At 35.5% G+C, this 19,669-nt stretch overlaps 1 protein-coding gene across 2 annotated transcripts in view; it reads left to right on the top strand.

Annotated features, from left to right (window-relative positions):
* The window catches only part of ARFGEF1 (ADP ribosylation factor guanine nucleotide exchange factor 1), a 193,433-nt gene that overhangs the window by 69,690 nt on the left and 104,074 nt on the right, over positions 1–19,669 (top strand). Inside the window, exons 2-7 of one of the 2 annotated variants that reach the window (XM_037802577.1) lie at positions 7,612–7,642; positions 8,310–8,466; positions 9,338–9,484; positions 10,280–10,459; positions 15,178–15,454; positions 18,488–18,598. In XM_037802577.1, coding sequence (XP_037658505.1) covers positions 7,612–7,642; positions 8,310–8,466; positions 9,338–9,484; positions 10,280–10,459; positions 15,178–15,454; positions 18,488–18,598 — 903 coding nt within the window. Of the gene's footprint in view, positions 1–7,611; positions 7,643–8,309; positions 8,467–9,337; positions 9,485–10,279; positions 10,460–15,177; positions 15,479–18,487; positions 18,599–19,669 lie in introns of both variants that reach the window. The other variant, XM_037802576.1, reaches the window with a different exon arrangement.

Here is a 19,669-nt window from a genome sequence, read left to right as displayed (position 1 = left end):
CTGAGTATTTTCTCACCTGGTACATAACCTTCGCAGGTAGGCTGAGGGGGTCTCATCTTTGTCCTGATTTACCTCAAGGTCTTAGTTAGGTTCTGGGATCTGGGTACGGCCAATTTTATTCCCAGTATAACTGGTTTTCTAAGACCTTTCATGTGTGTTTTATTCCCTTGATCATTATTGTCCCAGTTGGGGTCTACATTGGGAAATTTTTGTTCTGCTGCCATTACCCCTTGCCCGGGCAGGTGCTGCCTCTCCCATTCTCTCATAGCCACCCTACTCGCCATTCCCCTTTCTTCTCCCATAAAGAGGATATTTAGTATGGACATAAGTTCAAACCAGGTATATAAACTGGGGCCTAAGAATTGATTTAATTGTTCGACTAGCCCCGCTGGGTCTTCCATTAATGATTTCATTTTCCTTTTGAAATTAACCAGTTTCTCCTGGTCCAGTAGGTACTTCTCTTAGAGGGTACAAAGACTCAGCAGGTTTATATACTCTCACCCTCCTTTCCTCAGGAGCCTCCGGAAACGTAAACTTCTGGCTATCCCTGTGTGCTGGTTTGAATGTATTATGTCCCCCAGAAAAAGCCATATTCTTTGATGCCATCTTGTGGGGCAGACATATTAGTGAGGATTAAGTTGGAACATTTGGATTAGGTTATTTGCATGGAAATATGCACCACCCAACTGTAGGTGATAACTCTGATGAGATATTTCCATGGAGGTATGGCCCCACCCATTTAGTGTGGGCCTTGATCAGTGGAGCCATATAAATGAGCTGACAAACAGAAGGAACTCAGTGCAGCTGAGAGTGACATTTTGAAGAGGAGCTACAGCCAAGAGGGACACTTTGAAGAATGCACTGGGAGAGGAGCTTCAACTTACAGAGACAGTTTGAAGACAGCTGTTGAAAGCAGACTCTTGCTCCAGAGAAGCAACTGAGAGTGACATTTTGAAGAGGAGCTGTGGCCTAGAGAGGAACATCCTCAGAGAAAGCTATTTTGAAGCCAGAACTTGGAGCAGACCCAGCCATGTGCCTTCCCAGCTAACAGAGGTTTTCTAGACATTACTGGCCATCCTCCAGCAAAGATACCTGATTGTTGATGCCTTACCTTGGACACTTTATGGCCTTAAGACTGTAACTGTGTAACCAAATAAACCCCCTTTTATAAAAGCCAGTCCTTCTCTAGTGTTTTGCATTCTGGCAGCATTAGCAAACCAGAACACCCTCTTACTCTGTTTCAACTGTTGGTGTGTTGTAACTGGTGGAGCAGTCAGCACCAGTTGGCTCTCCGATTGCCCGGGGGTGTAGACTGGTTCCATTGAATCTTTAGGTTTCAGTGGTTCCTCCTCCAGTGGGGAAGGGGAAATTTAAGGTGGGGGAATACTTAACAAAGGATCCCAGGTTTTAGTTTCTAAAGATTCAGTCTCTGGGTCTGGGGTTTTAACTTTTATGGGATAAAAACTGGTCTCCTTTCCCTGCAGCCAGCGCATGGCATAGTCAGATTCCTCCTTGGAAAAAGGTTTCCTTTCGTTAACGTAACACAGGAGGTTGGCATAGAGCCAATCCTCATTTGCCCCGTCTTTTGGCCAGAATATTTTGGGCGACAAAATGCTTTCTTTTGTCTAAAGGTAATAACAATATTTGATCATTTTTCTTTTATCCTTTCCCTTGTTCCAATCACTTTTGGCCCAGTGTTTCAACATCCTCCCCAATGGACTATCCAGAGGAATGTTCCCGAGGGACCCTACAGGTATCCCCTTCCCTTTATCCCTGGCTGGCTGACTGCCTCTATTCCCCATTCTGAGTCTTGTCTGGGCGTCTTTCCCTCAGGATCAGCCTCAGGCTCAACAGAATGTCCCCATTCTGAGACTTGTCTGGGCGTCTTTCCGTCAGGATCAGCCTCAGACTCATCAGAATGTCCCGACTACCAAGGCAATACTTAATAGTAATTTTTTTTCCTTACCTTGGTCTGTGCACAGAGTTACCTGGTCACTGTGAGGCACGTTTTCTTCCCCTTTTCTTGTCCACAGTCGGCAGACCTAAGCATCTGATTATGGGTCCATTTCCTCTAAATTGTCTGTTTTGTTGACATAACGGTTGTTCATAGTATCCTCTTTTGATTTTTTTAAAATTTCTTTGGTATACCAGTAATATCCCCCCCCTCATTTATAATTTTCTCGATTTGGGTCTTCTCTCTTTTTTACTTTGTCAGTCTAGCTAAGGATTTGTCAATCTTATTGATCTTCTCAAAGAAACAATTTTTGGTTTTATGTATTCTCTCTGCTGTTTTTTTTTTTCCTCCGTATCATTTATTTCTGCCTTAATCCTTGTTATTTCTTTACTTCTACTTGCTTTGGGATTAGTTTGCTGATCATTTTCTAGCTTCCTCAGTTGTTCATTAGTTGCTTGATTTTAGCTCTTTCTTTTTTAATGTATGTATTTAGAGCTCTAAATCTCTCCCTCAACACTGCCTTCACTGCATCTCATAGGTTTTGATATGTTGTGTTCTCATTTTCATTCGTCTCTAGATATTTACCAATTTCTCCTGCGATTTCTTCTTTGGCCCGTTGATTGTTTAGGAGTATGTTGTTTAACCTCCAGATATTTGTGAATGTTCTAGATCTTGATGGTTATTGACTTCTAGTTGCATTCCATTGTGGTCAGAGAATGTGCTTTGAATAACTTCAGTCTTTTTAAGTTTGTTGAGACTTGTTTTATGCCCCAATATATGCTCTATTTTGGAGAAAGTTCCATGAACACTAGAGAAGAATGTATATACTGGTAACTTCATATGTATTGCTCTATAGATGTCTGTTAAGTCTAATTCGTTTATCACATTGCTTAGGTTCTCAGTTTCTTTATTGGCCCTCTGTCTAGTTGATCTATCTGTAGGAGAGAGTGGCATATTGAAGTCTCCCACGATTATTGTAGAAACATCTGTTGCTTCCTTCAGTTTTGCCAATGTTTGTCTCATATACTTTAGAGCACCTTGTTTGGGTTCATAAACATTTATAAGTGTTATTTCTTCTTGATGAATTGTCCCCTTTATTAGTATATAGTGTCCTTCTTTGTCTCTTATGACATCCTTTCATTTAAAGTCTATTTTATCCTGAAATTAGTGTTGCTCCCTCTGCTTTCTTTTGGATGTAGCTTGTGTAGAATATTTTTTTTCCATCCTTTCCCTTTTGGTCTCTTTGTGTTGCTGGGTCTAAGATGAGTCTCTTGTAAACAGCATATTGCTGGTTCATATTTTTAAAATCCATTCTGTCAATCTGTATTTTTAAATTGGGGAGTTTAATCCATTCACATTCCATCACATTCAGTGTTATTACTGTGAAGGCATTTCTTGAATCAGCCATCTTACCGTTTGGTTTTTAGTTGTTAGATCCATTTTTTCCCCTCTCTTTATTTCCTTTAAGATAACCTTACTAATACTTTTCAGTTCTATGCCCTTCTGCAGATCTCTGTCTCCTATCTTTTTTTCTCAGCTGGTAGAGCTCCCTTTAGTATTTCCTGTAGGGCAGGTCTCTTAATGACAAATTCTCTCAGCATTTGTTTGTGAAAATTTTAAGCTCTTCCTCAATTTTAAGGGAGATCTTTGCTGGATAAAGAATTCTTGGCTGGCGTTTTTTCTCTTTCTGAATTTTAAATGTCAGGTGCCTTCTCACCTCCGTGGTGCCTGCCAAGTAGTCAGAATTTAGTCTTATGTTGTTTCCTTGTATGTGGTGAATCGCTTCTCTCTTGCTGCTTTAAGAACTTTCTTAAGCATTTGACAGTCTGATCAGAATATGTCCTGGAATGAGTTTATTTGGATTTATTCTATTTGGAATTCATTGGGCATCTTTGATTTGCCTATTTATGCTGTTTAAAAGGGTTGGGAAGTTTCCCCCAACAGTGTCTTCGAATACTCTTCCTAGCCCTTTACTCTTCTCTTCACCTTCTGGTACACCAATGATTCTTATATTTGCGTGCCTTATGTTGTCCATCATTTCTCTGAGTTCCATTTTAAATTTTTTAAGTTTTTTCACCCTTTTTTCTTGCTTTTGCCTTCCATTGCCTTGACCTTCAGTTAGGTAATTTGTTTCACTGCCTCTTTAAATCTGCTGTTATATGTCTCAAGAATGTTTTTAATTTGATTAGCAGTATCTTTTGTTTCCATAAGATCTGCTATTTTTTTAATTTACTCTTGCAAATTCTTCTTTACGCTCTTCTTCATGTCCTTTATATCCTGAACCATGACATTGATGTTTTGTGTGTACTTCTTGATTAACTGCCCCAAGTTCTGTGTCTCCTCTGGCTTTTTAATTTGGACTTTTGGGTTATCCATATCTTCTGATTTCTTCATATGCTTTAAAACTTTGTTTTTAGCCTCTTGGCATTTGCTTATCTTGATAGGGTTCTTTTAGGATATGCAGGATTATTTGACTATTTATCTATAATTTGGCAGAGCTTCAGCTTGGTGGAATGCACTTTCCCTGTCCTAGCAGGAGATGGCACTGTTGACTCACCTCTTACCCTCAAGCCCATTCTCCCCCAACTTCTTTTGTGTACTCAGTGGGTGTCCAAACCATGCGGAAGTCCAGTCAGTGCACCAGTTTTCCATGTGCACTGGAGACTGCCAGCCCTGTGGATGGGGGATGTGCCCTGTGAGGTTTGGCAGGGAGTCTGCTCTAGGACACAGTGATCCTGACCATTCCTAGGGCTGTGGGTGGAGTACCCTGGGACTACAGAGCTGTGTGTCTCACCTTCCAGCTCAATGCCCCACAGTCCCTGTTGGTTGTGCACCTGTGAGTCCCTGGGATTAGGGGAGGGTTCCTAGCATTTCCGTGTGGTGCCCTTGCTTCTAGGCTGCGCACCCTGTTGGCTTCTGTGGAGGAAGGGTGGATGCTGTCAGAGGCCCGCTGAATCCTAATTCCCTCAAGGGAGATACCGACTTTGGGACTGCGAAGGGTTATCACCCCAGCCATGTACTGAGGAGGGTGCATGGGCCTGGAAGACTGCTCCCCTCCATGCTTGTCAGTGGCTCCAACTGCCTGTTCCCCTGGCTGCGTTCTGGGCTGAACACTCACAGATCTTAAACGCTGTCTCTTGGCTTCTCCAAGTACATACTCACTATGTGGTGAAGAAGTCCCTGCCCTGTGGGTGGAACCCTGGAACTGCTTTTCTGGAGTGCTTTCTGTCCTTTATCTAGTGTTTTTCATGGAGGAGAGTTTTGCTCTGTCTTTCCTAATCTGCCATCTTCCCAGAACTCCTCCTACAAGATCTTGGAAGATGCTTCCTTACATTTTCTTCTAGGAGTTTTATTGTTCTGGCTTTTATATTTTGGTCTTTGATCCCTTTTGAGTTAACCTTTGTATAAGGTGTGAGATAGAGGTCCTTTTTCATTCTTTTGGATATGGATATCCTTTTCTCCCAATACCATTTATCGAAGAGACTGCTCTGTCCCAGTTGGATGGACTTGGCAGCCTTGTCAAAAAACAATTGACCATAGATTAGGGTCTTATTTCTGAACTGTCAATTTGATTCTAGTGGTCAGTGTTGGGCATATTTTATTAGACTATTTAAACATTGGCATTTTAAAAATGACAGAATCATAGAATAAAATGGTTCATAGGGTCTGTTGGATCCTTTGAATCTATAGTGCTTCAGAATAAGGTCGGGAAAATTTTTTCTGAAGGATTTTGCAGGCCAAGAGGAAAACTTAAGGATATTAGGTAGGTACTTAAACATAATGAGAGAAAACAAATTTGCAGACACTTTTTATTGATGAAATTCAGAATAATAGTTGAGTATAATCTTTAATTCTGGTTTACTAATGAGAAGGATGAAATTCTTTGGGGGAAGTTATTATCTTCATTAAGGTTCAAAGTTGGTGTAAAACCCAAATTCTTAAATTTATGGGCCATACAAAACCAGGTGGGTAGGCCCAATTGGGTCATAGTTTGCCAACTCATGTTTTACAGTATAAGGAGCCTTTACAGAGTCGTCTAGTACTTAGTGAAATGAGGGTTGTTTCTCAACTTCACACGGTTAATTAATAACAGCATGAAATTACAGTGCTCTTTAAAATGTTATACCACCTTTGCTATTAGAGAAAGTGTAATTTTCTTAACTAGAGAACCCTATTCCTTGACCATTTTATAAATGGAAATCTACGTTATATAAAAGCTGCCACCACCCCCCCCTTCCTGCCTTGAATCTTTTTCTACCTTGCCTGGTTTGTAATAATATCTCAGCCTTGTAAATAATGAAGTGAAAATTTTTTCAAACTGTTTTATGAAAATTTGTGGCACTTGATTCATCATTTTTCACCCATGGGTACTATATTTTTAAATGCAATTTAAATTATCTTTAATTGTTGAGCAATGCACTTTTAGTAGCTGCTATACAGATCTTGACTACCAGACCTTGTGAACCTTTATTAAGTGGTATTTTAAATAGCTGCAGATAGTAATTTTATATTATTTCACCCCTACCACTTGTAAAATGGGAAGAGCTTTGGTCTACAGAGAACTAGACTGAAATACTGATCTGAAACTGAACATCAAGTGCCTGGCACAGAGTAGGTAATGAATAAATGCTGTATATCTCTGGCAAGTTGATTTGGTCAAGTTACTTTTTAAAGAGCTTAATATAGTTCCTGGTACGTGGAAGGTGCTCAATAAATGATAGATTATAAAAATATTAAATTTATAGGCTAGCATTTGCTTATAATTCCCAAATTTAACACATTTTACTCAATATTCATAGATGCACATATATAGCAGAATGATTAATAAACCAAGGTCTAGAGTAAGATTACTTAAGCTTGAAAACTGGTAAAACCTGATTAGCCACAGTAGCTAATTAGCCATTAATCATGACCGAGGTCATGTAACCTTTTGACACATTATTCAATTTCTGTTCCTCAGTTTTCTAATCTTTAAAATGAAGATATAATACCAGTACATACCTCATAGAATTGTTGTAAGACTGAAATATGTTAATACATGTGAATAGTATATGTAAAATTGCTAATTAAATTTAAGGATCTTCCATTCCAAGTAGTATTCGTCTAATTTACCTCAACCCTTATGGCACAAATAGGAAAAGAGAAAATTCCCCATTATGTTTGACATGTTTATTTTATAGTGCCTTGTATAGCCATAAATAGAAAAAATGGTTAAATATCAATACAAATATACATATTCAAGTAGTAGTTCTTGCAGTCATAACTCTGGTGCATTGAGGATTTTCCTGCCTCACTCATCACAGGCTGTATATTTTGTGACTTCAAATCAATATGCATAATATTCTGTTATTAATAGTAATGCTTCCGGTAGTTATAAGTAGTTACTTGACAGAAAGGAAATGCTTTGGGAATTAGTAATACACAATTCTGTCTATCCTTTTGCTTGTTATGTATGTTCTTTGTGTAATTTTATAAAATTTTATTATTCTAGTAAATTAATACATTGAGCCAAAAGAATTTTCATACCTAATTTGTTTTGAATTTGCATTCTTCCCAACTTTTCATAGAAGTTACAAATTAGTTTATACTAATCAGATTACTTAATGATCTTTCTATTGTCAGGTTTCCTAATGTATGTTTCTTTTTTTTTCTTTCAGAGGAAATAAAAGAAGAAACTGAAAAACAAAGGTTTGTGTTGTTTCTTTTCTTTAGTGAAAATGATTTCTAGACTTGATAATCTTGGCCAAAATTATAACACAATAATCTGTTTTTTAGTATGGCAAATTTTCTGCATGTGATTTCTAGAAAAATCAACCTTTTAGAAAAATAGTTTTTAAGATATATAATTGTAAGCATACTTAAAATTGTAATAAGATATTGTATAAGTAAGTATACAAGGATATTTCTGAAGTAACACAAAATATACTGTAAAATCCTTTATCAAAGACTGTTCATTTATAGAAATTTTTTTAGGTTTCTTCGATATTGACCTCTTTGAGAAAATATTGAACAACTCAAAAGTGCAGTTTTACTTTAAGGACAAGTCCCATTGCTTTTTAAAGTATTATGATAAATTTATTAAAATTGAATATTTCCATAGTAGAAATGCCTTGAGATTTTTGGAAAGAGTATTAGTCTAGAATCCAGTGTCTTATATTTCATAACATCTCACCAGTTTTCAATCTTGTGGCAAATCACTTAACTTCTCTGGGCTTTGGATTCCTTATGAAATATGGAAAGTTGGAGGACTGGTTTTAACAAAGTCCCTTTTGGAACTACAAGACTATATTTCTATATAACTTTTCATCAATACGATAAATGTGATATTCTAATGAGATCTCTGCTTTTCATTTAGTCCTCCTCAAGGAGAAGCAAAAGTTGGATCAAGCACCCTTCCACCAGTGAAATCAAAGACTAATTTTATTGAAGCAGACAAGTACTTCTTACCCTTTGAGTTAGCATGCCAGTCCAAATGTCCCCGCATAGTTAGTACGTCTCTCGATTGTTTACAGGTATGTATAATGTGGCATTATCTAAAAACTGTTTCTTTTGAATATGTTTCTAAAACGTTAATCACAATTGTGATTCACGGTTTTTTCATGAAAGCCCTAGACATTCACATATCTAAGAAAAATTCCTTTAATCTTTCATCTTCAGTTACACATACATAGACACACACACACACACACACACAGATTCTTCTTAAATATTTTGAAGACAGGCCTCCAGATTGAGGGGTCCTTTTCAGGTGTCCTCACTGTTTGTGGAGTATACCTTATCAACTCTCAATGCAGTAGTTACAAAAAAACTGTAAGGTTTGTCCTTATGAGAGGTGAAGGATACGTTCATCTAATTTGTGACCTTGTTTTCCCTGAAAATTAGTATTATAATATTTAAGACCTTCCTTCCAGGGCTATAATAGTAATGATGAATGAGCAAATCTATGATGTATTGTAGCCAATGTGTTGGAACTGTATTTACTGCATATTGATAGATCTAATCTGGAAAGAGATTTTGAGTTCCTTAAAAGAGTTAAGATAATTTTCAGAAAAGCAGTATTAATAAAACCTTGTTTAGATAGAAAGCAGTAAACTGTTCTAACATATCAGAGATAGATACTCAAGGTCCCGCTATTTTGAAGTTGCCTGATGGTTTTGTTATGGTTATTGATGTGTTTATTGCGGTTATTGCAGTGTAAATAATTTCAGTTGTTTATAGATAAACTTTTTTCAGAAAAAGTTGGTATAGCCTCTGACTTTAATTATACCTTAATGTTTTTATGTAAAAATTTCAATATATATTCAATTGATAGATATGTCAACTTAATTAGTATATTATATTAGTTAGCTTATTTAGGATCTTCATTTTCTTTCTCCATTTCAGAAACTTATTGCTTATGGGCACTTGACTGGCAATGCTCCAGATAGTACAACACCAGGCAAAAAATTAATTGATAGAATTATTGAAACAATCTGTGGCTGTTTCCAAGGTCCTCAAACAGATGAAGGAGTTCAGTTGCAGATAATAAAGGTAATTAATTATGTAAAGTGAATATTATTCATAACATATTTTTAAAATCTGAAACCCCATATCTTTATTATAGAAAAAACTGTCCAATTTGGACTATCACTTACAATTTCATGTCATTTATGATTTATTTAGTATATATTCATTAATACTGACTGCGTAGCTTTGTACAATATAAAAAGGATGAAAGATAAGAGTCATTTCTCTTGGGAAACTGGAAGTAACCTGATGTGTGAAAATTCACATTTATGAATTTTTTCACTTTTTTGGAGGATTCGTCTTGGGATTCTTTTAAATGCTTTGTTCTAAAACATAAATATCTTCAACAATAACAACAGCAACACATTTAGTCTAGTCCATAAGAAGTTCTGGGTGAAGGTTAATAAGAGACAATGTATTTCCTCCAAGTTGACAATATAGTTCAACAGATCTATTATATGAGACATGTCTGCACTCTGCTGACAGTTTTAATGCTCTGCATTTTTATAAACTAAATTGAATAACTTTTCTATTAAAATGAAAGCTGAGTTGAAACAACTAATTAAATGGTTTTCTAATGTTCTGGAATTGGGAGGATTATGTGGAAACTATGTCTCATTTGAGGAAGACATGAAATAACCTAACAGTTAATGACATACTCTACCTAAGACAGGTAGAAATTCCATGTTTACTACCTGAAAGTGGGAAAGGTATCAGAAAGTTCTAACTCCAATACAAAAAAACTACACTTTTTTGGGGGTGCTGAAACTCTGGATATAGAAAATTACTTTAACTTTTTGTCTTTTTTTTTCTTTTAAGGCTTTACTTACTGCAGTAACATCTCAACACATAGAAATTCATGAAGGAACTGTATTGCAAGCTGTGAGAACATGTTACAATATATATTTAGCAAGCAAAAATCTCATCAATCAGACAACAGCCAAAGCTACTCTTACTCAGATGCTAAATGTTATCTTTGCACGTATGGAAAACCAAGCAGTAAGTATTTAAAAAAGAGAGAAATTGTATGGAACACCTCAAAACATAAATCAACTGTAGAAAGGACGTTACAGTAGTTATAGTGAAATCTTTGTGCCTGTAGAGAAAAATGTTCTACTTACTGGTAATTGGTGGTGGTATGGTGTTTTGTTTTGTTTGTTGAGGTTTATTGACTTGACTTTGGACAAAATATGTTCTTATTTACAAATAGAATGGAAAGATTAGTTGCCATCTTCCTCATGGAAGTGTTTATGAATTGATCTTTTTACTTCACTCAAGCTCAGTAGTCAAGTGTAATGTAGATTTTAAAAACTACCTAATTTGATCTGTTCTGGTATAAAATTATTTATTGATTGAACTCTAAAAAAATAAAGCATTTCTATGTTGATGAGACACATTTTTTCTCCCATATGTTAAAGGGCCATGTTACTCTTTATACTCTGAATTCCTTCAGATTGATCAGCTAGAGAACCTTCTTTTAAAAAATTACGTAGGTGTTTATAATTAAAAAAATAATTTAGGGATTTTACTCTTTTTCTAATTTTTTAGTTTGAACTGATTTGTGATGTAAAAAGTAGAAAAAATATTACAGAGATCTCTTTTACTTTTCATCCCACATCCCCTATTGCTAACATCTTACAAAACAATAGTACAGTTATCAAAAGCAGAAAATCAACACTGGCACAATACTATTAACTAAATTACACCTCTTATTTGAATTTCACCAGTTTTCCTATTAATGTCCTTTTCCTGTTTCAGGAACCAATCAAGGATTCCGTATTACATTTAATACATGTTTAGTTGATATGTCTTCTAAAGATCTTCTTGGTCTTTTCCAGTCTATGACATTTCCTCAGTCTTTCCTTGGCTTTTACGACCTCGGCACTTTTGAAGAGTATTGATCAATTTGTTTTGTCTTATGTTTTCTTATGATTAGAATAAGGGTATGGGTTGGGGCTAGAACACCTCACAAGTGATATATCCTTTTCAATGCATCCTATTGTGACTTCATGATGTGATATGTCTTATTATGGGTAATGTTAACCTTGGTCACTTGGTTAAGGTGGTGTCTGCCAGTTTTCCTCATTGTAAAGTTACTATTTTCTTTTACAGTTAGTAAGTATCTTGAGAGAAATACGTTGAAACTGCAAATATCTGGTTTCTCCTCAAACTTTCCCCCCACTGATTTTGGTATCCATCACTGCATCTTGTTGGCAGGGGTTTTAACTGTGGTATTTGCCTAATGATGATTTTCTGTTTTTTTTTTTTTTTTTTTTAAGAATAACTCACATTTATTATCTTACGGTAATGTAGTTTAATAGTCTTGCATGAGTTCCATAGGGCTAAAATCTAGGTGTGATATAAAAGAACCCAATGGTGGCCTCTTTTTATTGGCTCTCTGTGTTGTCTACTTCTTCACAGAACTGCTTCAGTTCCTGCTTTATTAGTTAACTGGAATTCTTCCTTCCCATTTATTTATTTATTCAGTTATTTATTTTAATCAGTGTGGACTTGTGGATACTGAATTTATTCTGTGGGTTATAATCCAACACTGTAATCATTTATTTATTTTGCTCCGATTATTCCAACTTTAGCCTTGTGTCCTTTTGTCAAGATCCCATCCTTTTTTGAGCACTTCCTTACTTTCTGGAACCTCAAGATATTCCAGATTAATCTTGAAATTTCCCTGCTTCAGTCTTGGAATCAGCCTTTCTCCAAGGAGTACTGATTTCTTTGACTGGCGAATGGTGTTTAGAAACCAAAATCTGAGTGCTAAGTGCATTCATTGCTTCTGCTGTGTTACTGCTTCTAGGCCCTCTCACAGCAGGTAGAACTAGGAATATATATATGACCCCCACCCCTCACCCCCACACCTGTATGTATGTAACTGTCTGTATATATTAATAAAGTGATGTTTTCATATTGATACTTCTAATTCCAGTCCACCACCTGTTTCATTTCACCTTTCTTCCTTTCTTTATTTGTAACTTCTTTCCTCAATAGTGAGAAACCTGGCTTCATTTTCGATAATACATTATTTGTTCACTCCTGTATACACATAAAGTAGTTCTGGAATTGTGAACCCATACCATGCTGCTGTGAGAAGCAAACATTTGTGTCCAGTTCTTTCTGTCTTCAGCTTTATGATATCCAGTTAAAATAGTGTCCTCCAAAATTTTATAGGTTCGTTCTTCTCCATACTTTCCAGTGAGCTAATGTTATTTGTAATACAGTTAGGCCATTTGTCCCTGTCTGTTTTCCATTTTGGTACCCCCCTACATCCTTGTTGGTTTATATTACTTATTTACTTTTTGAGTATGTAAAACATTGCTATGATTTAAGAGTAAGAGCTATACAGAAGATCTATTCAGAGACATGCCAGACCCTTCTCTTTCCACCACTATTCCTTCTTTCTTTGTACTCTTTGGGTCTAGCTAATCTCTTTAGTTTCTGGTTTATTTTTCCTGCATTTTTTTTTTAAAGCACAAATGAGCAGATACGTATATAGTTTTGTATTTCATCCTTTCTTATATGAGTGATAGTATTCTGTGATAGTTACCTGTTGCATAACAAATTATCCCCAAACTTAACTGCTTCTAAAATAACAAGCATTTATCATTTCTCACAGTTTCTGAGGGTCCATAATACAAGAGTGGCTTAGCCAGGTGGTTTTGGCTCAGGTTTTTCATGAGGTTGTCGTCATGATATCAGCTGGGCCTGCAGTCATTTAAAGGCTAGATTGGGCTAGAATGTGCTTCTAAGTTCCTTCATATGGCTTTTGGTTAAAGAGCTTATTTTTTGACTTACTGTCTGTTGACCCAAGGCCCCAGTTCCTGTCACATAGATCTCATAGGAATACTTGTGACCATAGCAGCTAGCTTCTTCCAGGATGGATGATCCAAGAGAGAGAATAACAGAACAGAAATTGCATTGTCTTTTATAATCCATCATAGACGTGGTCACACAGACCATCCCTAGTCCAATAGGGACAGGACTATACAAGGGAGTGAAAATCAAGAGATAGAGATCGTTGGTGGCCATCAAGCTACCGCTCATGCTTTAGACACTCCTTTGAACTTTGTTTTTCTTGTTTACCACTTTATGTACTGGAAAACTTCATGTCACTTCTTAGAGATCTTCATTATTTGTGTTTTGCTTTGTTTTGTTTTTCAGATGCTAGTACTCCAGGATGTACTATAGTCTATTTGGTTACTTGGCTAGGTATTGTAAATGTAGTTAGTGCTGAGGTTGAGAAAGTCTGATTTAGAAAGCACAAAAAGTACAGATGAAATGTTTAAACGTCTTTATTTTCGTTGCATAAAGTTCCTCTTTTTTTCCAAGGATATTGCTGTTTTACAACTCTGGAATAAGTATGAAAAGCTTTAATTTGATCCCATGCCTGTCTGTGATTCCAGAGCATGTGCTAACCTCACTAAATCATGGTGCAAATTGGTTGAAGTTCTACTGTGGGTGGCATTTGATTACGTCTTACTTTCTTCACTTTTAATTTGGAAATTGACCTTGCACGAATGGGCAAAAACATTGGTCTGAGAATTCTTTTCTGATTGCATCTGTGCAGCTAGTCATGCCTACCAGTTTCCTTCTCTGTAAAATGAGGAATTTGACTTTAGCACTCTTCCTTTCCTACCTTTTAGGCATTAAAACATTTTAATTCAAATTTATTTTATAAATTCATAGAATTACTTCTGGTATTTCTACGTAACCTGGCATATTACTGGGGAAAATAAGATGTTCATACTAATATTGAAAAATATTTATCTTGGTGGAAATTAATTCTCTTAGACGCATTATTATCAGTTTATCAAGACCAAAAGAGGTATGTGTGAGAATAGTAAAGTGCTAAAAAATGAGACCTTGTGACCCTGATTGTTACTGTTTTTGTATGTTGTAAGTGAACTGATTTTATAGGTGGTATTATATACATATATGTAATGACAGGTTTTCTAAAATAAAATTTGACATTGGTAGATACGGTTTTTTATACTAAATAGAAGAATGATTGGGCAGAGGCATTAGGCCCATGTTGCAGTTTTATTTATTAAATGTAAGTTTTTTTATTTTTAGTTAAAGCAGATATGTTTGACAAGGTGATGTAAGAACATGCTACAGAAGGGGTATAAAAAAAGTCTGCCTCCCACACTTGTCGCCCATTTGGTCATTTCCCAATCCCCCACCCTCCTTAGTTATCCATTGCTACTGATTTTTTATATATCTTCATAGACTTTGTTTATATAAGAAAAAAATACATATGTATATACATAAACACACACGTACTTTTTATTTTCCCTGCCCAATTTCATACTGGCTTTCAGAATTTTTTCTTCCTTAGTGGAACTTTGTTTGATTTTAGGTAAATCCACTGATGGCCACAACCAGTTATTACTCGGAGGCTTTTTAAAACATTAGTGTTTCATGTTTAGGTAACGAGTTCACATCATTTCAAATACCATAAGGGGTGGAAAGGATATACAGTGAAAGTTTTCCATCTCTGTTCTCATGTACCAGTTTCCAACCCTCTAAAAGTAACCACTGTTAACTTGTTTTTGTGTGTGTTTATAGTGTGTTTTTTTAATATTCTTTGTTTCTGATCAACTATAATTTCCAAGCCTAGAGACAAGGTGGCACTTTATAGTTGGATCTCTCCAAAATTTTAAACTTATTTACTAAATTTTAGAAATGATTCTATTTCTTTCCAGTTGCAGGAAGCCAAACAATTGGAAAAAGAGAGGCATCGGCAGCATCATCACCTGTTGCACTCTCCAGTCAGCCATTATGAGCCCGAATCACCTCAGCTTAGATATCTGCCTCCTCAGACTGTTGACCACATATCCCAAGACCATGAAGGGGATCTTGAACCCCAGACAAATGATGTGGATAAAAGCCTTCAGGATGACACAGAGCCTGAAAATGGATCTGATATTTCCAGTGCAGAAAATGAACAGACCGAAGCTGATCAGGCAACTGCAGCTGAAAGTAATCTTGAGAAGGGGATATGGGGTATATATGTGTGTGTTTGTGTGTGTGTTAAGGGGAATTGTGTAGGGATGAGAGTTTTTGCTGAAGCTATGTGGAAAGGGTAATATAAGTTAATGAATATCAGACATACTGTGATAATTGTGTACTTTTTCCATCCTGGGTGGCAGAGTTAATTTGTCCTTACGCATAAGATGTGTGTAATGATTCTGTGTGTTCGTTAGCATCTTATGAATAGTATGATTTATAGACTTGCTTTGGAGGAGATATGTTTTTAAAGAGGGTCATAAATGTCTGTTAACATGTTATATAGGACCTTCAGGTTTTTTTAAAAGATTAGTTTCATACCAAACAAGGGACCTTTTAAGTAAGGTTTTATGGAATATGCCCGAACATTTTAGGTAATCATTACATTATCAGTTTAGAAAATAAATTATGATTGTGGTTAAAAAATGTCCTGAAATTAAATATAAAAACAAATCTTTTGAGTAACAAACCAAATTTTATTTATTTTTATTATATCCTGATGATTATAACACTGAAATTGAAATGTTCTCTGCCAGTGTTTTCTCTTACATAAATTCATTTATAAGAAATAATTTACAGGATTACAAAAATTAAATTATGTGTATTTATTTAAAAATTTATTATTTGAAAAATAATATGAAGTCATTTTTTTTCAAGCATTATTTTCAGCTTTAACAGTCCTATGAAACTCCCAGGGAGTTTGGGTTGTTTGCTTTGTTTCTCCTTAGCTTGTTAAAATATAATGGAAATTCTGTTGCCTCTCCAGTGTGGCTGTTTAGAACTAGGATGTTTAGGGCCTTGTTACAATTCATCTGAAATCTTGTTTTTACTTCACTTTGAGGAAAGGCTTCTATAATATGTTTTCAGCTCTTGATTTTTTTCTGAATCTTTTCTACAACAATGATATGAACAACAGCAGTAGCATGAATAGAAAGGTTTCTTTTTACTATTTTGATAGTACTTTACTGTTTATTTTAAATGAGATGATTTTGATACACCAAGTATTCACACTATTCCAGCTAACTGTCCTTGCCAGAATTTTCCCTATTTCTCAGTGTGTGTTTATAAAGGAGCTGATTCAAAGGGCGAATCTTTTAATTAAGTTGGGACTTTGTTCATTCCTTTATTTGTTCATCCATGCATTCAGTGGGCATGCTGTGTCCTAGTCTCTGTGCTAGGACTTGGAGTTGAAAAGTGACCAAGATACAACCATTGCTGTTAGTTTCCTCTGGGTCAGGTGTGCATAAATGAAGTAAAACGTGATTAGTGTCCTAAAAGTGGCTTGCCCAAGGTAATTCTTCTGCTGGGAGTTATTAAATTGCTTCCTAGAGGAAATGATGATGTTTTAGGGGTAGCAATCGGCTAGCTGGAAAATGGAGGGAAATTTTCTAACAGGGAGTCGACTTGGGCTCGGGCCCCAAAGAGTGGAAGCATCTTCGGTGTATGAAGCACCACTCTAGGTGTATTATAGGCTACAGATTTTAAGACGTAGTTTCCTTTGGCATGGTCATGATGATTTGGGCTTGAAAGGTGTTTTTCTGCTAATAGCTGATATAAAAGGAAAACTCTGCTTGAGAGCCATTGGTTAAGGTGCACACACTGGAGTTAGATCACCTGGTTTGAATCACATCTCTGTCAATTACTGTGTGACTTTGGACGTAATCGTTCTCTAAGTATTTTCTTTGTCCCGTGAATATTACTGTTACTCTAATAAAAAATCACTGTTGTTTTAATCTGTCTGCTAATAGGTAATTAATATGAGAATTTACTTTTAATTCACTAGTCATTTTGTGCACACTTTTAGGTAGTGATCCTATATATGGCATTCTAATTTTTAGACTAATTTTAGCAAACTCTACTGTACAAAAATAAAAAGTGTAATCATGGTGGGCAATTGTCAACACACTCATATTTTTACTATACAGAGGGATTGAAATGCTGTTGTATTTGGATTTTTTATAAAATAAGGTTACTGCTTTGACATGCTTATTATTTATCAAGTTTCACCTTTCAGTGTTCAATATTTTGTAGAATGCAACAGTCAGTAGATGAGGAGCAGGGATATATACGGTGGATAGGCTTCTGGAAGCCAGCATTATGAGTAGTGTCCTTTATGTAATGTGTGGCTGTGGGAGGCATTGGAGACAGCCACACTACCAGTTACTGTGCAGTCGGATGGCATTTGGTATATGTCAGTGGCTCCCAGGATAGAGTTCCAGATCCCAAAGCATACTAAATGTGCTGATTAAGCCTTCTTGATGTATTACCAGCATTTCAGAAAAACCCTGCAAAAACCCTGTGTTTGTCTATAGTAGTCTAACTGGCATGTCAAGTTTCGTTGGCTTTTAGTGGAACTCTATCCAGACAGTATCAATTTCTCTTGTGCTGTTCAGAAGATCTGTTTGGAGTTATATCTGTTTCTGATTAATTTTAAATTACAGAATGATTTTTTAACTTCAGTTTAGTTTTACAGTAGAAATATTTCTTTTGGGGCAAAAAATAGTAAAGAAGGGCTGGAGAGGCACTGGTGGAGGCTCAGACAGCCTTGTCTCTGCTTCCTCAAGGACCTTATTGTATTAGAGCACAGTGTTAATCTTGTTATTACTGATTAGAGTGAATAATCAAAACAAGCTTTAATTACGTTTAATAAATTGTTCATTAGGGAGAAGTCTTTGGTACATGTTAGAAATGTTCCATTTAAAATACTTTTGTAATTTTTGATTCATAAAGGAATAATCTAGAAAATGCAATTAAGTTGGAATAATCACTACAAGTTTGTTAAATGAGTCATTGTTAAAATTGGATTTGGAAAATATTTTTACTTGTGGTCTGATTAGTATTTTTGAAGGTTTAACTTTTTCTAACATGTGAGTACTTAAAGTTTCATATATCTATTTGATTTTTTCTTTTATTCTGCATTTTCTAGGAAAGTTTTTGATCATAAATGTTTAAGAAAAATTTCCAAAAATTTAAAATAATGTTCTCTTGAATTTTTCTATTTTAAAGCATTGTCTAAACATGATATATTATATGATGGAGAAAACCATGAATGTGAGGAAAAGCCACAAGACATTGTCCAGAGCATTGTAGAAGAAATGGTGAACATAGTTGTTGGAGGTATTGTACTTCACTTTAAATTAGTTTATTCTGTCTTATAGAATTTCATCTGACCATGGAGACTGTCTTTATAGTGTGCAGAACAAAAAGGGCAAAATTATAAATTTTTTTCAAATAAGTGATTTGTGTGTGTGTGTGCAGAAACATTTAAATATCTTTAATTATAAAAGAGTGCCTCCTTTTTTCTCCTCCTTCACTTACAGTCTTATAAAAACCCAGTATTCCTACCCAATTAAGGAAAATTGATACCATTTCATTTTTTCTTTTTGTTTTAGGTGGGAGAGGGGCAGGGTTATATTTTCCATGCTCCTAATTGAGCTAAACTTTATAAACTGGTATGTTTAAATGATTTGCTTTTGAGTATTTCATATCTTTGTTGGAAAATAACTTGATTTCTCATACCTTTATTATCATAAGCTAACTTACAGTTGATGTAGGGTCAATTTCAATCTTATGGCTTGTATTATAAGTGTTATGAAGTTTGTTAGTAATTTGCTATTTTTGAAAAACAGTATTATGGATGGGAATAGATTTAAGTCCAGTGAAACTTATTTAATTTGTGGTTTATTACATAGGGCTAAGAATAGTACTTTGCTAAATATACTTCTAGAAATATGTTTAAATGAACAGTATGGGTCTTGAATAAGAATAGTACTGTTCCAGTTCTACCTAACTCCCTTTTATAGCATCATTTCTAAGAATATATTTCCTCCATTAGCACAGCACTATAAACAGGTATTCGTCTGACTGTCTTCTCTTTCTTTCATTTATTCATTCATCTGTCATTCAGCATATACTTATGGAGTATATAGAGTTGCATGGCAGTATAGGGGAATACCAAAATTAATCAAGATACACTGTACTTTTAAGGAAAGGGATTATGAAATTTATGTATGTGAGACTCTAGTACAAGACAGAAAGTGATAAGTGCCATAAGAAAGAAACAGCTAAAATCCTATTAAAATTCAGGAAACAAAGTGATTATTTTTATCTAGAATGATACAGAAGGGCTTCATGTAGGAGGTGATGCTTGAACTGGGATTCACATAGACATAGGGAAGTGGCATTTCA

Source organism: Choloepus didactylus, chromosome 14 (genome assembly GCF_015220235.1).
Source record: "Choloepus didactylus isolate mChoDid1 chromosome 14, mChoDid1.pri, whole genome shotgun sequence".
NCBI lineage: Eukaryota > Metazoa > Chordata > Mammalia > Pilosa > Megalonychidae > Choloepus > Choloepus didactylus.
The sequence above is the reverse complement of the archived record's forward strand: the minus strand, read 5'-3'. Positions and strand labels throughout refer to the sequence as shown.